This window comes from Macrobrachium nipponense, chromosome 2 (assembly GCF_015104395.2).
Source record: "Macrobrachium nipponense isolate FS-2020 chromosome 2, ASM1510439v2, whole genome shotgun sequence".
NCBI classification, from domain to species: domain Eukaryota; kingdom Metazoa; phylum Arthropoda; class Malacostraca; order Decapoda; family Palaemonidae; genus Macrobrachium; species Macrobrachium nipponense.
Window position 1 is genome coordinate 116,693,698 of NC_087201.1, and position 25,000 is coordinate 116,718,697.

Below are 25,000 nucleotides of genomic sequence, written 5' to 3' on the forward strand. Positions count from 1 at the left end.
GTAAAAGTGAACAAAGTGTGATTGCCCTTTTGTGTTTTTATGTGCATGAGAATGAAATAATGTATATTTAGAATGCTCAAGTTTGAAGTGAAACATTCTTTACATGAAATGCTCAGTGCCAGATTATGTGTGCCTAGGATGGTTAATATTAGTTTTTTTTTCATGACCCCACAAGTGCTATTGTGTTTAGTATGTAGGACACCCAAATGCTTGAGGATAAGTGTTAATTGTGGGTACATATTTCTCCATCTTGGCAAAGATGGCGAAGTCTCAAAACATATCCAACTCTGCATGTGACCTTGGATATATTACAATAAGTTCAAGAATAATTTATTTTTGACTAGGCTAAAGAATGTTGTCGATATTATAAATGAAATTATACCAGAACTGTGGTCTGAATCTTGTCTGATAGATCATCACGTAAAGTTTACTATAGGTGTCCCTGTTCTATTTATCCTTTCTACTTTACTCAATATTGGTGTGAGGATTGCCCCAGATTTTCCATTTAAGACATTGTGAAGAGGGGAAAATCTGAATTCTGGAATGTACAAGAAAATAAAAGGTAAACGTCGACCATTGCTCACAGGTGCACTGATTTACCAAATACAACTGAAGACAGCACTACTCACTCCAGCAGCTTTGCAGGTGTGCGTGCACTCGTTGTTCTGTTCACCGGATGACTCGATATGAGGCGAGAATTATAATCAGCGTACCCGATTAAGTATCATGGGCCCTTTTCTCTGTAAGAGTCAAGCAAAATACCTAAGGGTCCCCTTCACTCTCTTTTACCTCTATTTCCACTCCCTCTTCCACAACCTCGCTGCTGGTGACCCGTGCCACTTACCACCCAGTTTGCAACTTCTGCAATACGCAACCCAGTTTTTAAGTATACTTCATTGTACTAGAGTTCGCACCTTCCCTTTATGAAAATGTTCAACATCTAAGGTTTTGCCTGTCTAACTTGGACGCACAGTATCCTGTCACCTCTCTCCTCCATAGGCTAAGTGACATCAAATCAGTCAGTGTCAAAGTTAATCTCACTCTCGGCTTATCAACTGCAGGTTTCAGCGACCCTTATTGTATGCTGGGGATCCAGCCAGCTGTACAGAGCGGAGGTATTCCAGGGTCTCCAAGGGACATATATACCCTTGCCCAAGGTTCACCTCCTCCCGATTCGCCGAGAGTTAGGGCGCAAGTGAGTCTGGTAAGTTCAGGATTTTGTTTTCACTACTACTATATTATTAATGCTCATACTATTAAAAAAATACGTATAATAGCGTGATTCTAGGAACGGAAAAGCAAATCGACAGTTATGTTAGATACATAGTACTATATTTCAAGATGAATCTGTAAAGAGAGCTCTCGGGAATCTATTCCATTTCCCCTTTTCGAACAGATTCCCGAAAGCACTCTGTACAGATATATCTTTAAATATACTATGTACATTTACATACCTTTGGATTTATTTTCCAATGATGTTATTGGTTTGAGAATATCATTCTTATTGTTATCAGTTCTATAAAACATCATTCTTATTTTTGAAATTACCTTTTGATTAATGTTCCCCAAAAGCAGCACAGCATTCTGTATCCTTAATGTTTCAGTTTCGTTTCGAAAATTCATGGTTACTCTATGGTAAGGTCCTTTTCAGCTTGCTCTACTGATTTTCGGGTAACTTATTTAACGCAACGGCGTATGCTGATTTACTTTCTAATAGAACCAGTAGGTAAAATACATGCTATTCATGATTATTGTTAAATATTAAAATACTGTGTGTTTTTTTATTTATGTATTGACTATTATTATAATTTGCTATGTATTAGTTTTGCAAGGAATAGTTTGAATAATGTACCAAGAGCGCCCAGTAATAAACAAAATGGTTTGCTTCCAGTGACTACGTTGATATCCTTCGTTGAACGGAAATCGGTGAGAGAGTTCACTTCAAATTTACAAGACTAAATTTTGTTTTATGAAGTGGCCTTTTTAAATAAAAATTTTAGACAATCTCCCCGTCTTATCATTTTCTTAAAGTAATCGTACTATACTCGGTTTTTTTCCATCTGTCCACCCGCCTGTGGTGTTTGCGTATGGTAACACTGCGTCTTGGGCTTTAGATAGTTACTTTCAGCTTACATTCAACAATAATAATATCCTATTTAGAATATTAACGGTGTAATTCGCATGAAGTAAATTATTGAAACACTTTTCAGTTGCAAATGTACACCCAGATATCCTTTTATTAACTAAAACTTAGACATAACGAAACTATCTAAAACCCGGGACGCAGTGTTGCCATACGCAAACACCACAGGCGGGTGGACAGATGGAAAAAAACAGAGTATAGTAAAGCGTACGATAACCTAGCATACCTCAATCGAACTTTTATGAATGTTTTGCTGGTCAAGGTATTGGTATTTCCCTACATAAATTCTTATCATGTATTCAGAAGCCGTGAACGGTATACCGTACTATATGCGATAAGCAAAACCATTTGAGTCTGTGGATCATTTTATCTACATATTCAGTTGTAACTGATTATCCCATGACTATCCCAAGATTGCAAGAAACGATATCCCGTAGAAAGGTCTGATTTAATTCTAATTTAATGTCACTTATGGTTTTTTTAATAGAAAATAATCGTGTGAGAGAAAAATTCTTTCGAGTATAATAACGAATTAGTCTGATTCACGTAGGACATCGAAAATGGGCCGGGTAACTTCTGTTCTATCTTTTTAAATTATACGCCTTTTTTTCTTGTGTGCGTATGTGTGTACATGTTTGTGGTTACGGATGGTAATAATTGGAGAGGGGTTTGTTGCTGTAGTATATTAAATTCGTAGAATCTTAAAAAAGTACTGTTAATGTGGCATATTTAACAAGAGCACAATAGCCTTCACATACTTCGGCCTATAGTGATTTCATCCTCAGATGTCTTCGCTTAGCGGACGACGCTTTCAACCCATATTTTCCATGTTTACTTCCAGTTTTGATTTCGAGAATCTCTTCAAATCAGGCCTCGCTTACCGGAGTCAATTTCCCTATGTATTTTTCATATATGATTATTAAAGTGAGAAACTCATAAGAGTGATATTCTTATGATTAAGGTGTTCATATGCATCATTTTCTTTAAACTAATATCATTAAGCTTGCCTCTATGCTGAAGATATTAATATGAGATATTGAGATATTGTAAACAAGAAAATAAGGAGAGAGAGAGAGAGAGAGAGAGAGAGAGAGAGAGAGAGAGAGAGAGAGAGAGAGAGAGAGAGAGAGAGAGAGATTACTCTACCTTAAATTATGAGTTTATACATCGCGATTCCGACGTTATGTGTAAATTAATTATTGATTTATATAATATATATGTGTGTGAATTTATATTATATATGTATATATATATTGTATATATATAATATATATTAATATATATATATATATATAATATATTACTATATATATATGCACCCACGGCCATTCATAAATTGTCTTTACACTTGAAAACGCTTTATGTTTCTGACACCAAGGTTGTTATTACTTAGACACTGATTAGTTCGGAAGTTGCTGGATACCAAATGGCCTTTGTGTTCTTCAGATGAACTGAGCAGTATCTCACTATTATATATCTGGGTTTTCCAATTTTTTCCGATTATGTTAAGACCATTCTTCCCCACCTTTTATTGTTACAACGTTCAGTCCGTACTTCTACCTCTAGTATGTATTTCAGTGCAGGGTTTGTTGAAGATGTCATATTATCTTTTCGTCATTTTGCCCTCAGGGATCAAGGAGTTCCGTGGAGACAGAGAGCGAGAATGACCTCGAGCGGAGCAGCAGCTGTGAGAGCCCTAAGGGCTTTTCCAAGGAGAGTCTCCGTAAACATCACAGGTAACCGTTCTTTTTATCACTTTTCACTTTTGTTCACAAGTTCCTTCACTGGATAAGACTAGGCCAGTCTTTCATTGATATTGATTCAGGTCCTTTTTTGCATCTTTTTCCATCCTTTTCCCTGGAACAGATTTGGAGAGACCGTCAGTCAGGTCTTCAAATGATACAGGAATATTATTTAGCCAGATATGATGAGCGAGGCCGAAGTAAACCTGAATGTTTTGTCTGGAGGCTCTTATTTAGCTGCTATTAGATGTCAATTGTGTCAGGGGGACCAGTGATTGATAGTAAATATACTCATTTGCAGATGAGAAAACGAACATCTGCTATTCTATTCTGAAGTCTAATTGTCCTTTTCATTCGTTCAGAGTCATTGTTATTAAACTGAGGCGGGTCTTTTCTCGGGGCTCTTTAAGTAGGATGGTGTTGTAGTGTTTCAGATTTTCAGGTTCAGGAGCAGGTGAGTCGTCGTGATTTGTTTCGTTCTTAATGCCCGAATGGACCTTTGACCGACTAAATTGCATCTATTTTTTCATAGAATATCTCTCATATTCAGACATTGCTCTCGCTATATGGAACCCCTCTTACTTTTTGTGAATCTCTAAGCCTTGAGCATTTCTAGTATTTTAATGTCCATTCTCTACACCCGATATGTCTGAAGTGACTATGAATGCCGAGTTCATCAAAATGACTTTTCTTTCGGAGTGTTATGCATTGTCTTATTTCCTTATATTTCTATTTGTATTTGTTTCCCACTTTTTTGTCTTCCCCTATAGTGAACAAGCAGATTTTTTGGCCTCCTTTCGAAATTTCGTACGATGTGGAATTCAATGTATGGTGCTCCACTTAGCCTCCCTGCCCCTGCCCCTGGATCACCGAACACATATTACTTTGGGAATGACGTAGCTGTATTAATTTCAAACGAAACCCATTTCCAGCAATATTTACACACTGTTTACATTTTGATTCCCTTGGTAAAATTTATTTTACATTCCATTTTTGCCTTATACCTATATGCAGCAGATTTTGTCTACATGTTTGGACGGTTCTTGGAAGTTCATACCCTAGGCAGGTTTCCTTTTCTATCTCTTTCTTTTGTTTTTCCGGTCTTTATCAGTTTTGTGTTGCTTTGCCTTATCCACTGAATTTATAGAATCATGGGCGGTAACTTGAAATCAAAATTAATTTACGTTTAAAAAGATGGCGTTTCTGTCTGTTAAGTTCACATGGGTTCATTCCCTCTGTTAAAAGACCAGGGATTTACAGGAAATGGAAGAACACCTATTAATGAAATAAGTTTATCAAGTGCTGAAAAGTCTAAAATAGAATTTTTGTGGGAAAGAAGTTCATTTTTGCAAATCCTTCATTTAGGCGCATTACACTTTGTACGGCTAAGAAGCTAATGATTACTCCATGCGCCCCTTGAATTGTTTGTTTTATCATTTCAGTTTACACATCTATGTAATCTGACGTAGTGTATTTGACCGTTAATTTCCCAGTAGTAGATAGAACGTCATCCGATCTAGCCTCGCCCTCAATTGATCATCTTTTCTTCCCGTTAATTACCACCATTACCGAAACAACTTTCCCTCTCTGTTCCCAGCGCCCTTCCAACATTAGTAATGAGAATAACACTTTATGTTCAATTTATTTAGTAAATATTTTTCTGTATTATGTGAACCCTACCCGAGAGGCCCTTTTTCTTATGTTAGTTTCTTGCTAATGTCTTAGTTGATGCTACTTTTAAGACAGTCCAAATAGTAGTGTATCTGACTTGTCATATTTTGGTTGGTTTTGTGGTTTGAAGTACAATATATATATATATATATATATATATATATATATATATATATATATTATATATATATATATATATATATATATATATATTTAAACTTCCATCACGGAAATAACTACTTGATGTAAATTATAGGGCCACGAGAGGAGCGAAACAACGGAACTGAAGATCATACGCCTTAGAAAAAGGCTGAAGATCCTTCACTTTGGTTCATCTTCCTCTTGGCCAAATACCCTTTATACATACATACATACATATGTGTGTATATATATATATATATATATATATATATATATATATATATATATATATACTATGTATTGTATAGAATATTCCCAATTCTAAGGTTGTAAAATGCTTGTTCTCTCCCCCCCCGTACCCTCACCCCCCCCACCCCCACCCCCCAACCATTTATCAAGGACCACCACAGATTTTTGCATTATTGTGGTCGTGATGATTTTTGCATACTAGGCCTCCACATCTATATTTCCTCTGTTTTATTTCTAGTCTTTTGGTCTTGACTGTTCCTTTGTTTTCGTTACCTTGTCCTTTTTAAAAGTTTTTATATATTTGTCTCTCCTAAAAGCATGGCAAGATTGAATTTGGATTGTCTAAAGACGCCCGACGCGAAGCTCGATAGTCCCCGAGAAAAGTTAAAGAAGAGACCCAGGTAAGGTTAAAGAGGCACGTTCATAAGATTCCCTAATCACCCTACAAAATTCCCCCGCCACAAAAACAAACCAAAAAGTCTAAAGGCTAAACGAAAGGCAGGTGAACGAAGCCAACATGTCGCACTCACAAATGACAGAAAGGTGAAGGACCCTCACTCTTTTGAATGGTGGCCTGATAAAACTCGTATTTATGCTAACAAAAGTAACTTACGATTTGTTAAAGAATGCACGAGAGCTCAAACTTTTCCCGTAAAACTTTTAAATAAACTTTCATTCTTAAATATATGGAAATGAATGAATTTGCAAAGTACATTGCAAGTGTTTGGTCCGTTATAAATAACTAAATGCTATATAAATATTGTAAAATATACAATAAGGAGAAATGTGACATACATAATACTTCATTGTGCTGTAAATATGACAGAGATAATGGTCTATTCTAAAAGATGATGAATATTGTAAAACAGGAAAACTTAATTCAAGAATAATTAATGCTGAAAGCTAAATCTTAACTCGATTCAAAAACCGAATGATCTGCACAAACATTGTAAATTAAATTATTCTAATATTTAACATAATGAAATATATGTCATTACTGTATCATTACTCTATGCTTTATTTCATAAATGTTCGTTTTGTATTCACAATCAGTGTTACTATTTTGTACCTATTATCATGTTAAACGTTATATTCTGTGAAAAATGTTTTCAAGTGTTGGTCGTTGCTATATAGATGTTAGTGGATGTTCGTAGATATCCAAGGCTTTTTGGGCCCGGGAATAATTAGGACAATCACACTATATCACTAAAATGTCGAATACAGTTAAAGATAGCTATATCAATGTTTTGTTTTTATTTTATAACAAATTAATTGATTCCTAGAAAAGGGGCGAGAAAAGCATAGCAAAAAAGTGAAGTCGTATCCATTTATTTTTCTCATGCAGTAAGTCTCGGGAGTTCTCATTTCTGAATGCGCTATTAAAAGCAATGCATGATGGCGATTTTTTCAAGACCAGAAAGTGAGTGTTATAGTACTTAGGGAAAGGAAAGTGAAAGAGTTCCGTGTGGAAAGAGTGAGAGGGACAGGGAGTAGTTGTGACTAGGATGGAAAACTACGTCAATCCATTATGATACGATGTAAAAATTCTCTCACAACAGATTAATCTTTATGACAAATGGATTCTTTAGGAATGATGTGCATGCTTGCGAGCATATCTAGCAGATAATCTGTGTTAGATTTGAACGTTACTATGTGTTATATATTGGGTTAAAATATAAACACAATTGAAATGTAGCTGAGATATCCTGAGTAAAGTTAACGCCTGTGGCGAAACCACAATTCTGGGGAATGTGACTACAATTTAATTTAGGAGGAAAAGGCTGTGATAGTAAGTGTAAGCGGTCTAATAATGGAGACCAATTAGAAGGCGAGTAAATACGTGCTTGTCTGGTTTCAGAAAACAAAAAAGGGTGGCGTTGTTTGGTGATTTACACAAGGAAAAATGTCTTGTAGTTGGTAAGTTCTGAGTTCCTAGAATGAATAAAAATTGAGAGTGTTCTGGAAGTCTATTCAGAAACAAGTTAAATGGGAAGTGAGCTGCTGTCAGAGTAACCATAAGTATGCATGGAAAGAGGAAATGGCGAGAGTGACTTTCTTACCTTAAGTTAACACGGATGATAGAAGAGCAGTGTGTATAAGAGGTTCAACTCATGATGGTGAGCCTTGTAGGTAGACATAGGAGGTGATTTGCTGTGGCAGATGTCTGCATAGATAGTTCACCTATGATTCAGGATCTTAATTAAATGTGAATATGGCAGTGATCGTTTTCTCGTGTCTTCTCGAAAATCATCCCTTGTTAATATATAAAGTGTGTGTGTGTGTGTGTGTATATATATATATATATATATATATATATATATATATATATATAATATATATATATATATAATGTATTTTTAATTAGTGTTGTTTTCTCTTTTAGCCTTGATGATGTAACTGTGTTACGAAACGCGTCGGCAACGTATTCTGTCATATATATATATATATATATATATATATATATATATATATATATATATATATATATATATATATATATATATGTAATACTATATGTATATATGTGTGTTTGTGTGTGTTTATGTATTCATATTATATTAATAAAAACTAGGAGAAAACACACACCAAAGTGGAGATGTATTCATTAGTCCCAAAGAAAACATTACACAGGATAAATATTGTGAGGTGGTGTTTACAGAAGCCAGGAAGCGAAGGCTAAACATCCAGAGGTAACCTGAGAGAGTTCTACGTCGATAGGAAAAGGATTACTCTTCATTGTCAGAATTTGGTTCACTCTGGAATATTCCGTTAGTTCTTAAAATTAATCCAGTACGCTGAAGGTTAGATTAAAACGTCATAAAATGAAAACGTCAAATAACGGTAAGGAAAAGGAAAGTTTTCATCTATTACTTTTATGATGATGAGTACTACATTAGACCATTTTGTTTGATATATATTTACCCTATGACCACGTTATTTTGGTGTGATCCAACAAACCATAGCTATGATGAGGATAGAGGCTTTTTCTCTCTCCCTATTTTTATCTATCCCTACCGTGAATAATATTAACTACATTGTCTCAAGTTCGAAAACTAAAAAAAAAATCTAAATTAACAAAATCCTATTGCAGATGCAAACCTTGCCTATGATATATAATATATATATATATATATATATATATATATATCTATATATATACATATTTATATATGTTAATATATATATGGTAAGGTATTCTTGATAAATATGAAATAAAACTTTTTAAAACTGATTTATAAAGGTTTCTGCTATGCGGATTTCGTTAGATACGTCGCTTTGAAGAAGCACTTCAAGTTAATTCATGTACAGCGACGATTTTGATATTTATGTGTGAGTGTCGATATTTGGCTGACTTCTCCAACCCAGCCCAAAATGTCTCCTTGCTAATGAAAGTCCACCTACCCGCCCGCAAGCTCGTCAGCCCAAGCCCCCGCACCGCCGCCGGTACAAGTAGTGCTGTAGCCTAGATGCACAGGTAGGTGAGGGCTCATGTCATGTCATGTCTTTGCCAAATCGTACCCTTCCTCTCTCTCTCTCTCTGTTTCTCTCTTTCGTGAATTTCATGGTTATAGTTTCATGGGTATCTGGTTAGGTTGTGTACATACAGTGGTATGCACTTATCTTTGCTTTGAACTCTATGCATATGGGTTATGCATCGAATTATGATTTGGTACAGACGTGATATGATTATTTGCTCTTTTAGATCATCTGGCTCACACTTGGCCATGCTCTCCACTCGAAACACAGACAGTCTCCCTACAGCACCCACCAAAACAAACAACAATTCGCCTGAGGATATATACACGTGAGGATATATATATATGTGTATATATATATATATACGTATATATATATATATATACATATATATATATATATATATATATATATATATATATATAGCTATATGCGAGTAAACTCCATGTGTCACAAAGAAGAATTGCAAATGACATATTATGTAACAAAATTTAGCGAAGTAGATTTATACATTTGTGTTTAAATATACATGGAATAAAAATGTAAATAGTAGACTTGGAATTGAATTGTTTATGAAATTTGGAATACAAATATGAATACAATATGAATACACTTGGAATGGAAATATGAATATGTACAATATGGAAACGTGAAACATGTTTATAATATTTACAAACACTGCAGTGACGCTGTTACTGAAGTCAGAGAAGCAGCAGGCTACCTGGCAGGAGTGGGTACAGACCACCAACTAGTGCTCTGTAAACCTGAGGATTTCTAGCTTGAATACTTGCAGGCTCGTGGCCGTTTCTCCAAAAGCAATGTAATTCTGTTTAGAGAAGTCATGCACCTCTGTTGCAGATGCCTATACTAGACCCAGAGGTCTTTATTTACTACCTCATAGCTTCCATAGGCATCTTGTAGAGGTGGATGAGCATGCTGTGTTGTCAATGCCACCCATCTTACTGTTATACTGCTGGATGACCTTTGGACATCTAATGCTGATCCTCCTCGTGGCAACCTTGTCTTACCTCTCGGTGGCAGAAAAGAAGAAGGGCAACTCTATATTGTGATGACAGGACAGTGCTGCTCTTGCCCTGCTAGCAAAGAACATGGATCCTGTCAGTAGTTGGTGGTCCGTCCCCTTGTTATCCAAATCCTTGACAGACATTGGGGGCCGGGAAGGTTGCATTCCTAATACAGCTGACCCCTGCAGTCCCAATGTATCTGCATCCATGTTGGTCCTTTAGGTGGTCGACAAGGTCCCCTCTTGGTCCACACCAGTGAACAAATTGTCAGCGTAGATGTGGGTAAGCTAGCGGTCTTGCAGAGTCTTGGCTGTGTTAATGATGATCTTGCTACTGATGAGAATGATTGCCTCCTTTTATGACAAGGAAGTGTGGCAGGCAACATAAGTAGAACCCACCCACAGTAGCACGACAGAAGAACTCGATGCTGAACTCACCAGGCTTGTCAGGTATGTATTGCCACATGCTGCTAGCTCTAGTCCCCTTGTAAGCCATCATCACACCTAACCCACTAACTAGGTTGGGGAGTTTCCAACTTATGAAGCTGATAACTGGGTGGATCTTGTAGAGCCAATCAGGGACCCCCTCTCCTGTCCATTGCCATTGAAGTGCAGCAAAGACCCCAAGAGTTGGAACCTCTTTGAAGAAACAATGTCAGCCACTTGGGTTACTGTGATCCCACTTGCCCAATAGTCATCCAGACTAGCCAAGCCACTTGTCCATACAGGCATAGTGACAGTGTCATTGTCGTGGGAAGGAACAACAAAACCTTCGCAAGACTAGGTCATTGTCGAGTGAAATGTCATTGTCAGGGGAAGTGGCAACAAAGCCCATGCAGGAATAGTATTGGCAGAACTGCTTGAGCATAAGGTTTTCAGTACCTCGGGCGTGCAAAACCAGCACTTATTTCACAGACATATTAACACTTAATTTTATTTCAGTTTATTCTTATTCTTTTGAGCACTGAACGCCATCATTAATGATCACCATGTGCCACTTTTATAAAATTATCTGCATTATGGAGATCGTTAGGGCGGAAATAGTCTTGCTATCTTCGGGTTTTGGTCCTCACAGCTCTGTTGCTTGAAGACAAAGCCCTCTGTGACTGGCTCGGAATGACGACGCTTTATCTTGTTGGCTGTTACAAAATCTCAGAGTTTGGGATGTGCTAAGATAGAGAGAGACCTTGTTGAGTACATTTAAAAACCAAGCAGGTGAAGACCCGTTCTCAGTCAAAGGAGTGTTTGCGACTGAAAAACTTGTGCTCAGTAGAGAGCTTAGAAAGGTGCAAGGAACCGTGATGTCTGGAACTGTGATGTAAATGATCGTGAAGTGAGGTTGGTAATGAAACGGTAATGATTATATACAAATTGCCTTGTCCTCTTGTATCCATGGATGGAAGGTCGAAAATTTCCGTAAATGGAGTTAATTGGCGTGGTATGAATGCAAAATTCTTTGGATTGCTCTCATCTCAATAATATCGTCTTTGTATATACAAAGAACATAACGTCAGGCTTACTTTAGTCCACCTGGGCAGTTGGTGGTTGGTTTGTGCGCATAAAGAGACACTCAGAGATTTGCAGGTGAAGTGGAAGAGTAATTACTGGGGGCCATTTGAAAGGATGCAAGAGATGGTGTGAAAGAGCAGAGTGCATAGTAGTGAAAAGCAATTTTGAGTTAGATCGTTTAAACATGTTTATTGGAAGGTTTAGATATTCAGAGAGAATGCAAAGAAAGTTACAGACAATCAACCAGGTAAACATATTTAATTGGTGGTTTGGTTATGTGAAGACTTTAGAAAATTAAAGGCTGGTAAGACTAGAATACGAATGTCTTTTAATTTTCTTGGTTTGGCTTCAATTTGGTCCATTTCCAAGGATGGAGTAGCAAGGCAGGAGTTGAATGTAAGAGAAGTATTTGGATTTTCACTGTTTATGAATGAGAGAGGCATTTCAGGTAGGGCTGATATATCTTGATGTGGAGGTTTATCTCTTAAATATGCTTAGAATCTTTGAATGAATTTTAAGTCCATTGGTCTTACTTCCCGACTTGCAAAACAAAAGTGCACTCTAACAGTGTTGTATTTAGATTTGAAGCATATATATATATATATATATATATATATATATATATATATATATATGTGTGTGTGTGTGTGTGTGTGTGTGTGTGTGTGTATGTATGTATGTATGTAGAAAGAACTGAGTTTTAGTGCGCTTTTACGATGCGAAATTGTTTGCTTTATCGTGTTCTCAAAGACTAAGTACCTTAACTCTTGAGTATTTTGAATTGCAACTGGAACAGTTGTCTTATTTTTTAGTTACCATATTTACAGATGGTTGCTGAATTCTTCTTTTCGAATTAGATTTAGGGGAAGTTTTTAATTTTTACTCATATGCATATAATATTTTTATTACTTATTATAACTTCAAAAAAGAAGCAATCAAAGACACTGTTTTTTATGTTTGATCATACATTGTGTCCTACAAGAGTATACGTAATATAAATGGTTACTAATAAAATGCTTTCGTTTCATTGATACTAGCTTTGAGGGTTTGATGCCTAGTTTAAGATAGAATATGGCTGTTGGCTGTTGCCATTCCATATGAGTATACATCACGGACCCAGTTACAAGTGCTTAATGTACGAATAGCTACTTATTTCATTATCTTGCATCTCGAGCTTCGTCAAATGTACGTAGCCCTTTTTCAGTCTAAGATTGAACTTAATTACTCAGGAATACGGATTCTTTCTGTTTCAAAGGTGAGTTATCTGTTCAAATAAGAAATAATTCTTAATTGTTAGTATTCGCCTTAGGAATTATAATTCATACCGTAGATATCTAAAGTTATATTAATTAATAATAATATTGATGTTTACATACCCCAATCATCTTTTATCACAGTGCTCGGACTGTTTATAACCTCATATAATTCCTACATATATTCGTATATATGAATTTATATCACCTCACCGTGATTCATATAAATGCATTAAGTTGCAAATGACCGTTAATATCCAATTCGTCTACCTCTGAATTAATTTCTTTTCATATATGTTAACCGAGTCGGTGACATCACTGACGTCCTGATTTCTCCTCTAACCGCTGATTCGAATCCAGGAGAGGACGAAATTATTATCAGCTAAAAAAAACCCCTTAGGTTAACATATAGGAAAATATATTTATTCTGAGGTAGAGCGAATTGGATATTAAAGGACAAATATATATATATATATATATATATATATATATATATATATATATATATATATATATATATATATATATATATATTTAATGTTGTAGTCATGTAATCATGTAATTTCATCAAAAGGTAAGGTTTCATACACTGTGTACATTTTTTTGCGGTCAAAATTCTTTTCCTGGTGCCTTGCATGATTAATTGTAATTTATTTTTTTTACTTACAAAAAGGGCCACCGACATTTTAATTTAGATACTTTTTTCATCCCTGAATATTTCGTAAAGTATCAGAAAAAACATAACCTAATTAAATATAAAGGACATAGAAAATTCCCGGCATTTAGAAATTGTATTTTGCAACAACACAATGGCTATTTTTTGGTCAGGTTCATGAAGCGAAATATTATTACTCGTTCTAAGAGGGTTGCCTTGCAATCTCAATTGTATTTTGGTGAATTCATATGTATACAACTTTTATATATATATATATATATATATAATATATATATATATATATATATATATAATATATATATATATATAATATATATATATATATATATATATATATATATGGGGATACAATCCACAATGAAGTAAAATCCTCTTGTAGTTTATAATATATATTCTTGTACAGGAATATATATTTATAAACTACAAGAGGATTTTACTTCATTGTGGATTGTATCCCCATTTACTTAGAGGTACGACATAGTACCTGGCTTCTGCATATATATATTAATTATATAATTATATAAATATATATCATATTAGATATAATATAATAGATATTTTAATATTTTAATAATTTTCGAATAAATGTCCTGAAGGAATAAGAAGTCGCATATGACGTAACGTAGTTTTCCTGGGAGTTTATTACATCATAATTTCGATATGTTTTGTGGTTGACTATATCTAACGTTAAGGTAATTTTATAGCGACATAATGAGTGCAAGATTTCCCGCGGTTTTGTCCAAGACAAATGACAGTGACGATGCTGTCACACACAAAAGATCATAATTTCTCCTAAAAATATTGTATTAGGAGGAAATTCATTTTGAACTTAACTAGTTGTATGTGATATAAGTTTAAAGCAACAACCCTGTCCATTTAGACCATGTCGGTGGTCCTTCTTGCTTGTCAAAGAAGGGCCAGTCTTCAGAGCCGGGTTGCCAGAAATTCTTTGGTATAGTAAGTTGTCAGTGAAACTCCATGAAACGTTCTGCTGTGCAAGCAGTGACAAAAGCTGACACAGTTCCTTGCTGTTCATAAACTGATTCAGAATTAAGACTCGTGTTAAGAAACTGCAAAGTTTGATGGATTCGTTTTTTGTCATAAATTGGTTTCATTCAGGAATGGTTGTTGACGAAGAAAGTGCCTCATGTGCTGAATAGTTATGAATCTGTTCGGAAAAATTTATCCTCAATACAGATTTGTTTCGAACGCTTTCATTTTAAATTCAACCTCTCTTTCTTAATGCCCTTTTTTCAAAACTAGCGAGAAAAAGTAATGCGTGAAAGTTTTACATCTTCTGCAGAAAACTCTTTATTCAAGGGAATTAAAGGTATTGTTACTATTAATGGCGTTCATTTTTCTTGTCAAGAATACACAGATCCTTTCCTTAAAGACACTCATAGTGGAAATACAAGTTAATAACTTTTTTTATCTGACTACGTTTATGAACTGCAAGGGAAAGTGTCACGTCTCAGTCAGTTGGGTGCACAGTAAATTCCCAACTGGTCGACGAGACATTCTTTTCATTTTACTTTTCTATTACAAAATATATTTAAAGAGTAGCCCTCTCAATCGGACATCTTCCACCCATAACTCAAATTCACTTTCTCCTTGTGATGGTCTCTTTAAGATATGAATTCCCTCTGACTTGTGAGGGTTTTCACGTGTATCTTGTGATTTTCTGGATATATATTATCTTTCCTTTTAATTCCCAGACAACATTTTTCGTGCATGCATGAAGCGACACCGTCTTGGAGAATCATCCATCCTTCACACCAAGAACAGACTGTTGTCGTCATCATCATCATCATCATCATCACCAATATCATCACCACACATTTGTAGTTTTACTACTTTCTGAGAGAAGATCAGAACATCTCCAGAAATGGTTCTAGTGTTGAGCTGTAAACACAGAGGCTTTTTTGTCGATATTCAGTCGTTAAAGCTTATGTCCCTCGCCTTAAAAAGACTCAATATTATCAATTGCTTAGAATTTAGTAATTCGTGTTAGTTTGGTTTAGTGTTTCCTACTTTTTGATCTTTGTATTACATGGGTAGACCCTACTAGCTATAGTTAGTTTGATGACATTCAAATGCAGTTCGCTGTTGGATAACTAGAACTTAAAACGTCGCATTGGTTTCATCACCAAGGTGTAATATGCAATAAAGTAGAGGTGTTTGTTGTCCTGATAACTGTAGCGTAGAATGGTAAACTCTTGAACCTTTAAAACATACTTTTTTCGATGTTACTTTTAAGATACTGCATTTTTAAGCAATTTTTATAATATAGTTTGTATTAAGAACTGAGACTTAGCTGGTGTGTGTAGTCGTGCACCATCTTTTATAGATCAGTTATTACTTGATATATGATGACAATAGAAACAGCACTTTATGCTAAATTTAGACATTTCTGAGCAGTAGGCTGTTGATGATTTCTTAGCTTTCGCTCGAACATTAAATGTAGTATGAAGTGCAACGATCTAATTTTGGTTTTAGAAAATTACCTTCATAATTACACTTTTTCCGTTCCCTCAAGGAGGGAATGATTTCTTTATCATAGAGTAGAACCTCGGATTTGATAGTAAGTGAATCATATTTCAGGTAAATTTGAGTTCCATCAGCTTCACTATTAGAATTTATGTTTAGCGGTATTTGCAATAGATCCCAGTTGCAGTAGATATGTAAATATAAAATTTCAGCCTATTTCTAGATGAATATGACTATTTATGTGCTAATCTGTCTATCTCTTATTTCCCAATCTCCAACACAGTTCAGATGAAATCAGATACCTTAAAGCTCAAAACCATTTACAAACACACACACACACACACACACACACACACACACACACACACATATATATATATATATATATATATATATATATATATATATATATATATATAGTATACATACATACATATATATTCAATGTAGCACGAAAATCCGCTGTGCTTGAGAATATCATAAAATCCATATAAGAAGGCGAGTGAAACCCGGGACTTGGAACAAGTACTTTCGTTGTTTATTCTATATTGTTCGCCTTGAATATGTAGAATATACTACAAAAGTACTTGTTCCAAGACTCCAGTTTTTCACTCATCCTTCGACCGTGGATTTAAGGATATTCCCAGGCGCGTGCTCCTCCGTACTACATTGGATATATATATATATATATATATATATATATATATATATATATATATATATATATATATATATATATATATATGTGTGTGTGTGTGTGTGTGCGCGTGTGTGTGTATATATATATACTATTATATATATATATTATATAATAATATATATATATATATAGATATATATCTATATATATATATATATATAATATATATATATATACACACACACATACATACATACATACATAAAAACAATGCTTCACAGGCTATGTACTAAATAAAGTTCTATGTAAAGGAATTACCAGTTGCCATCGGAACAGAAACAACACCATGAATCAGCATATAATTTTCACTTATTTATGTTTTCTCTTAGCTTACCATATTCATATACTTGTCACAGTATTGAACACTCATGCCAGATTTAGTATGTGATCTGTCAATGGGCATGTCGTGCAATGTGTAGATAAGTAATCAAAGTTTCTGATTATTACTTTTTCTGTCAAGAGCGTTGGTTTATTCTCAAAACTTTTCTCCTTTCCTCTCTCATCTTCTCATTCTCATTTGTTTTTTTTTTAATACTTATTTTTACGTGTGTGTAGTCGTGGAGATTTCTAATTGCAGACAGAGTTTGCAAGGAGAATTTTTTTTATTGGTATAAATTTATTCTTTTCGTCCCCTGAAAATTTCAGAATTGAGACCGAACCCACAATTAAAGATGCTACTTTGAGTTTTGGGGTTGCACTTCTTAAGCTCTTCATGTCATCTTATGTTTGTAAGCACATGTAATTGCGAAATTTTGAGGAAAGATTTCATCTCTCTCCTCTCTCTCTCTCTTCTCTCTCTCTCTCTCTCTCGTCCTCTTCTCTTCTCTCTCCTCCTTCTCTCTCTCTCTCTCTCTCCTGTTAATGCAATAGCGCGTTATGTAAAGGCTTTATTTCGTAATGCTGATTTTTTTTTCTGTCCATTTTTATAAAATTATAGAGTACTTCGAACGTTGGAACCTTTACTGACACCGAAAACTCGTTAGTATTCTGTTTTGTCTACTTATGTTTATTATTAGTATTCTATTATTCTATTAGTACTATGTGTAATTACACAACCTACCCAAAAACTGAAAACCTGCCCCTTCAGCTCCTTGTGACCTCTGGCATTGAATTCAGTACGGTGATCTGACAACTCTACTCTCTCCCCGGTGTTCCCCCGCAGCTTTCGGTTGAGTTTCAAGCGGAAGCCAGCGGAATCCAAGAAGGAGCGCATGGAACACAGGGACTCTCTCAGCAACGCCATTCCCGCCAAAATCATTCGCGCCACGTCTGTCAAGCCTCACACTCTCAACCCGAGATGGAGCGAGAAGTTCAGATTGTAAGTAAATCTTTTGTGGGTGGGACGCTCTACAAGTATGAGTGCTCTTAGTACGCACGTCAACACACTCAATAATTCATGTATCGTCATGTATATATATATATATATATATATATATATATATATATATATATATATATATATATAGTGCACTATATATTAGTCAGCTATCATGATAAGTACTGAACCTGAATTGGGCAGGAGTATGTACAACGCACTCGGAATCACCTAATTTCACTCAACAGCCGAATGTAGATGACTTCATTTCAATCTAACCCAAAAGGCTTAGGTTTGCGTAGACTATCATTCACAGACTGCAAGATGGAATAACTGTGTTAGTAGTTTATTATAGTAATATCAAGCTCTCGTCCACAGCCTATATAAGATAGCACCTTGTTCATAGTTTATAATAACAACGTTTCTTGAGTTATTGCTATTCAGTAACAGTTGGGCTTCATTCAACAGCTTTAGTTTATGTACAGTTTAATTCTCCTCTAATACTCTTACAAATGATTACATAACGGTATATTTTTTGTGTTTGTTCTTTTATAATTGATGCACATATGCTCGTTTATGATAGACTGCAAATTTTCTTTAAATGACTGCATTTGATTCTGTTAGTATAAAATAGAATACAATACAATATTTTGAATATTTTGTTTCTCGTGATTTCCATTCTACTACCTGGGCTTAGGGATCTAAGCTCAGATTATAAGAGCTTGCTATCTTGTAGGTTTACACTCTTTAGGGAAAGGCTCTGTCCATTTAAAAAATTGACCTTGTTCAGGAAGAGCACCAGATATCAGAATGATGGTTAAGCTAAAGGTGTTGAGGTTTTTGTCTCTTCGTCATCAACTTCTGTCACCAATTGGAGAACTTTGGTTAAGATCTACAGACAGTTGCATTTGGCATCAGCCTTAGCTGAAACCTTTTTTCTACAAAGAACTGGCTCTCCATTGGTGCATAAAGCACTGAATCCTCTGTGGAGTCTGCCACATAGATAGGCCATATGCCCCCATTCCTAGGCATATGGTAGTGCTAAAAATCTCTCTGTATTTTGAATACTAAGGATAAAGTGAAAATAGGAAGTTGAAAATTCAAAACCATATTCAAATTAGCCGTGGTAGAGACTGCAAACAAAAATGGGGAAGAGTTGATTAGATTTCATGCTGCAATAGTTTGTTAATTGAAGGTACTGTTTTTCAATAAAAACAGTTCCAGATGACGGTCATAGAAACCAAATTTTTCATGTAACTATTAATCAAGAGTAGGAAAACACCATCGAGGAGTGTTAGGAGCTACAAAGGCGCAGCTGTAACAGTGATTACCAACTTGCCAATACCGCTAAATCAGAAATTAGAAGCCCCAACAAAAAAAGTTGACCGAGTATCTGGGTGATCGAAATAGATTGGCAGTTCTATAAAGCATATCTGGGGAGGAGCAGACAATGACTGAGGATTGGATTAAGATCAAGAATGTATATCAATCTGCTGGGAAATGATGGCTGGGATATACGGTAACAAGACATAAATTTTGGATATTGGATGAGAACTGGGATACAACTAAGCATAGACAAAAGCAAAAGATACAAAGTCATGCATTCAGTAAGTGACACTAATGTTAGGTTAGCCTGTAGAATTACTAATGAAGTATACAAGGCCGAAAAGAAACATAGGAAAATACTGTCAAGAGGAAAGATGGGACAATAATAGCATGAGAAGAAGAATATCAATACCGAGTTGGATTATTGTTGTGATGCAAAGACATGAGGAGGATAGTCTAGTTGTCTAATTGAAATTTTCATGAACGAAGGAGATGTGCAGTTAATGATGATGGCGTCTTGTCAAGTGATTGTTTACTAATTAGTGGAGTGCTGTAAGGGAATTTTATTTCACCTTTGCTGTTTGTACTTGGACGAATAGGCTGGTTAAATGATGTGAATAAAACAAGTTGTCAGAGTTGATGCTGTTTTTGTTAGAATACTTCATGCTTTTATGATTAGAAAACATCACAAGAGTAATAGAAGAGAATGTGTACAATTTATAGAGCGATGGAACTCAAAATAAGTGAAAGAAAAACAGAAATAAACAGTTCACATTATGCACATTGAGATGTAATAACATTAATTGGAAAGTAGTGATAAGGTGAATATCGCACATGTTTAGCTCTCTCGAGTTGGAATTTTTACAAAACTCAAATCAAACAATGGATAAGCTGAATAAGATCGGAAAGCAATGAGACAGAAATTGCTTACGAAACCGGACCTTTGGTTTAGATACAGTGACAGATGATCGACTTTGACCATTTGTCTATCAAAAAAGACACAAATTGATATCGACTCTGCTTGTACATATTCCTGTTGAATTCGTGTCCTGCATAGAATCGATATTAACCCACCTCTACCATGATAGCTGACCGGAAAGTTGGCTAATTATGAATTTGTTGTCATTTATTCATTGGTAAGATAACAACTTTTTACTAATAAATATTAAGCCACGTATATAATTTAATATTATCTTTTATATCTAAAGGTATGTTTTGTTAATTAAACAAAGCTTTATTTGATTTTTCATACTGTTTCCATTCCGCTCCACGAGCGCTGTTATGTATAATAATTATGAATTAACGAAATCAGTTAGGTAATGATAATGCTTAAGTGAAAGTGATGACTTTTTCTGTCTTTATTTTTCATAACAGTCGAAGTCAGGTAATTAGTTACAGGAAAGATATTGTGTCGACATCCTGCCATTCCAGGAAAATCTTTAAAATGACGCGTATAATGAACTGAAATATGTTTATTACATTTCCCTTGATGTTAAATTTAGGGTAGAAGACGAAAGGCTACTTCACCTGATTCATTTGTAGACGACTTTGATATTTGTTCGTGAAATAAACCCGTATGAAAAGGTTATCAACAGATGAGGCAAACAAATGCCAGATAATTATTCTTTGAAGAGTTAACAAAATGATACACATCGTAAATCTTGAATTTGTATGTCTCGGATTGTCTGTCTTTTCTTTGTGTTCATGAAATTGAAAACTTCCATCGATTTGATTGACTTTTCCGTTGCAGAGACATCGACGACATCAACTACGACATCTTGCATCTAGATATTTGGTAAGTGTTGACACTCTGTGAGTTTCGGTGTTTTTACAACGTTCGCTGTGAAATGTCCCATTTCCTTAATTTCCCTCAATTTCAGTAGATTATCCTTTGAAAAATTTCTTGATACCTAATATAACAATTCTTTAGGTAAAGCGCTTACCGTATTTAAGCGAGTGATTAAACGTTTTCCTGGAACTGGAACAGACTGCTTAAGCTTTCTACTTTTAACGGATCAGGACGGATTAAAAAGAAAAGAATTACATTTCCTGTTGAAAATTTTTCCCCCATCTTATTTTTCTTTAGCAGAATTTCGATTTTGATATCCCATTCCAGGAAATTTTTTTAAGGTTAGAGCATGCTTGTTTATATATATATATATATATATATATATATATATATATATATATATATATATGTGTGTGTGTGTGTGTGTGTGTGTGTATATATATATATATATTATATATGATATAGACATATATATATATATATATATATATATATATATATATATATATATATATATATAGATATATAGATAGATATATATATATATATATATATATATATATATACATATATATATATATATATTATATGTATACACATATATATATATATATATACTATATATATATATATAATGGTATAAACCACGAAGGAAAATAAACAACGGAGTTTCTTCAAGATCTTTCGACTCAACGTCCTTTTCTCAGCAGCTACTCTGCTGAATAAAAGACGTTGAGACGAAAGATCTTGCAAAAACTCCATTGCTTATTTTTCTTCATGGCTATACCTTTATTTATGAATTTATCACGTTCCAAACTTTCGTGATTCAGATGTATATATATATATATATTATATATATATATATATATATATATATATATATATATATATATACTATATGTGTGTGTGAGTGTGTGTGTAAATAAATTCTTCTGTTAAAACTGGATACGTCTCTAAGTATAAAAGGCCCATTAAAACAATCTAATTTAAAGCTAAAGACTATTTCAGTGGACTCATTTCCACCCTTATCAAACAATGAATGACAGGAGTTTCATTAGCGAAACATGCAGTGGGAGATGTGCCCTTATGTGATGCCTGGGATCACTGCTAAGCTGCCATTGGTTCTGTTAAGTGTCTTGATTGTCTTAATCCACTTTATTGTTGCATTAAGGAAGATCTTGTCTATCTGGTCAGAGTCTCAGGCTCCATTGGAAAGGTTGATCCTATTATCTTGTTGTTTTATCAGTGAAGATTCTTCCATCTGACTTTTGTATCTACAGCTGCTCTTGTGTAAGATTCGGGATGAGTTCCAAGCCATAGTATGGTTTGTGTTATTTATATGATGGAAAATTGCCGGGCTATGTTGTCCATATCTAACTGATCGTTTCTGTTGTGTTAATCTTCCTAAGAGAGATTTTCCAGTGAAACCATAGTATGACCTAACTCAATCCCTACAGGGGAGCTCATAAACTCCTGTGTCCTTGGAAACTGGTTTCTGCCGAACGTTGATTAAGGATTTCCCCAGTGTTTTTGGATAAGTGAAGATGAATGAGTGGAGGGGTCTAAGATTTGTGTGACATCTCGTAAATTATCCATGCGAGGGATTATGATTTTGTTCATGTATTTTTCCTTTTCTTTGTTTTCTGTGGTTTTATGAAGAGTGTTCTTTGCTCTATGTATGGCTTTTTCTATTTTGTGCCTGGGGTATTTTAATAAGATAAGTTGATTTTTGATTGTTTCAAGTTCTTTGTTGAGAAAATCTGGGGAGCAAATTCTCAGGACTCTAAGAAATAAATTACTTGTTATGCCGAGTTTAACTGAAATGGCATGATAGCTGTAAAAGCGTATGTATGAATGTGAGAATGTCACTTTCCTGAAGAAAGTGAATTTGTAGTTGTTATTACTTCTGATGATTAAGACATCTAAAAAGGGGATTTGGTTATTACTTTCCCATTCTACTTTAAATTTTATACTTGGGACCAAGGACTTTGATTTTTATAGAAAGACATCAAAATCGCCCTTCTCGCTTTTCCAGTATGTTCAAATGTTGTCTACATAACAAAGCCAAATCATATCTGCCTAACATTGCTTATTTCTAAGGTAAAAAATCGTGTCGCTCTGAAAGATGAATTTTAACAAAGGTTTCTTAATACGACCCTGTAGAACACCTGACATCATAGGTACACAACATCAGAAATGCTCACTGCCGTCATAACATCAAGAGCGCCATTTAATGGGCAGTGAAACTTGCATCAGACTTTGCTGTAAATATAACTTATAGAATCTGCAACTTAGTTACCCAGCTATACACCTGGGATGATTTTTCCTTGATGGCAAACAACAAATAAGAGTCAGACAATAAAATGTTCCCAACTTCTCTTGTCTCTCGATCATTGAAGTTAGGTAACATTTCGTCAAGATGTGTGCCCACCAAGTTGTGCCAGAAGCTCTTGGCACTTAAAGCTCCTGTGACTGGACTTAAAACTAATGGCTGACCTTTGGGGATTTCGGTGGGAGGCGTCAGTAGATAAGAATGAGACCTGGAGAGCCAGGGGTCTGACAGTCACTTTTTGTTCATGTGAGAGTTTTACTGGGGTAGGGAGGAAAGATACATAAAAAGAAAACAATATATCCCTAATTTCACAAATCATTTCATGTATATATTTTTAATAATACACAAAGCAATAAAAAATCGTTTATCAAATACATCCTATGCCATTCTTGTTGCTGGAATATTCAAATTAAAGAAATGTATTTTTATATTCAGGTTTTGTAACATTGCGAACATTTGAAATAAAGGGTAAATTGCGTTGTTGTAGCGCGAGCAAATATTTAAAGGCATTCAATACTTGCATCAGTGGTTCTTGTCTTGTTACACTACTGAATTGGGGGTAAAATACTAAGGACAAACTGCTCTAAATTTTCTTCGTGCCTTTAGTTTTACGTCATCGGACAGACTTCTATCGTCTTGGACGAAAATATAACGTCAGGCTTTCATTAAGTGATACTTCCAATATCTTATGCTCTGGAATATTTTGAGGCTGAAAATGTCAAAATAAGTATAATAATAGGGAAACCTCCCGAGTAATTATATAATGAAAATGATCATAGTATGGATGCAAGATTTGACCGCAATGGGTGATGGCAATATCGTAACTCAGAAAGAGAAAGAAAGAAAGAAAGAAGAATAGTGCACCTCAGAACACAACAATAATCTTCTTTAAAGATTCAGTCTTTCAGAAAGATCTCGCTCTGTTTGAAGCGTTCAAGATAGTTGAGGAGGTTTGCTCCTGAGTTAAGAAAGCTATGTTGAAAGATTGACACATGTTGAAGCTTCCTTTCTTCTTTTTCCTCTGCTTCTTCTTCTTCTTCTTCTTCTTCTTATTATTATTATTATTATTATTATTATTATATTTCCGTTTAATGTTATAGTCATGCTTTCATCATACCCATCTTTCTTTCAAGAGAAATATGATTCCTTGGCCTCAACCACCGATA

The 25,000-nt window shown here is 34.8% G+C and overlaps 1 protein-coding gene across 1 annotated transcript in view; it reads left to right on the forward strand.

Moving 5' to 3' along the window:
• Positions 1-25,000, forward strand: part of LOC135221282 (BAI1-associated protein 3-like) — a 464,894-nt gene that overhangs the window by 191,071 nt on the left and 248,823 nt on the right. The window contains exons 5-9 of the mRNA XM_064259094.1: positions 1,062-1,204; positions 3,773-3,879; positions 6,264-6,347; positions 18,235-18,390; positions 21,464-21,508. Of these exons, the coding sequence (XP_064115164.1) occupies positions 1,062-1,204; positions 3,773-3,879; positions 6,264-6,347; positions 18,235-18,390; positions 21,464-21,508 (535 nt within the window). The remainder of the gene's footprint in view (positions 1-1,061; positions 1,205-3,772; positions 3,880-6,263; positions 6,348-18,234; positions 18,391-21,463; positions 21,509-25,000) is intronic.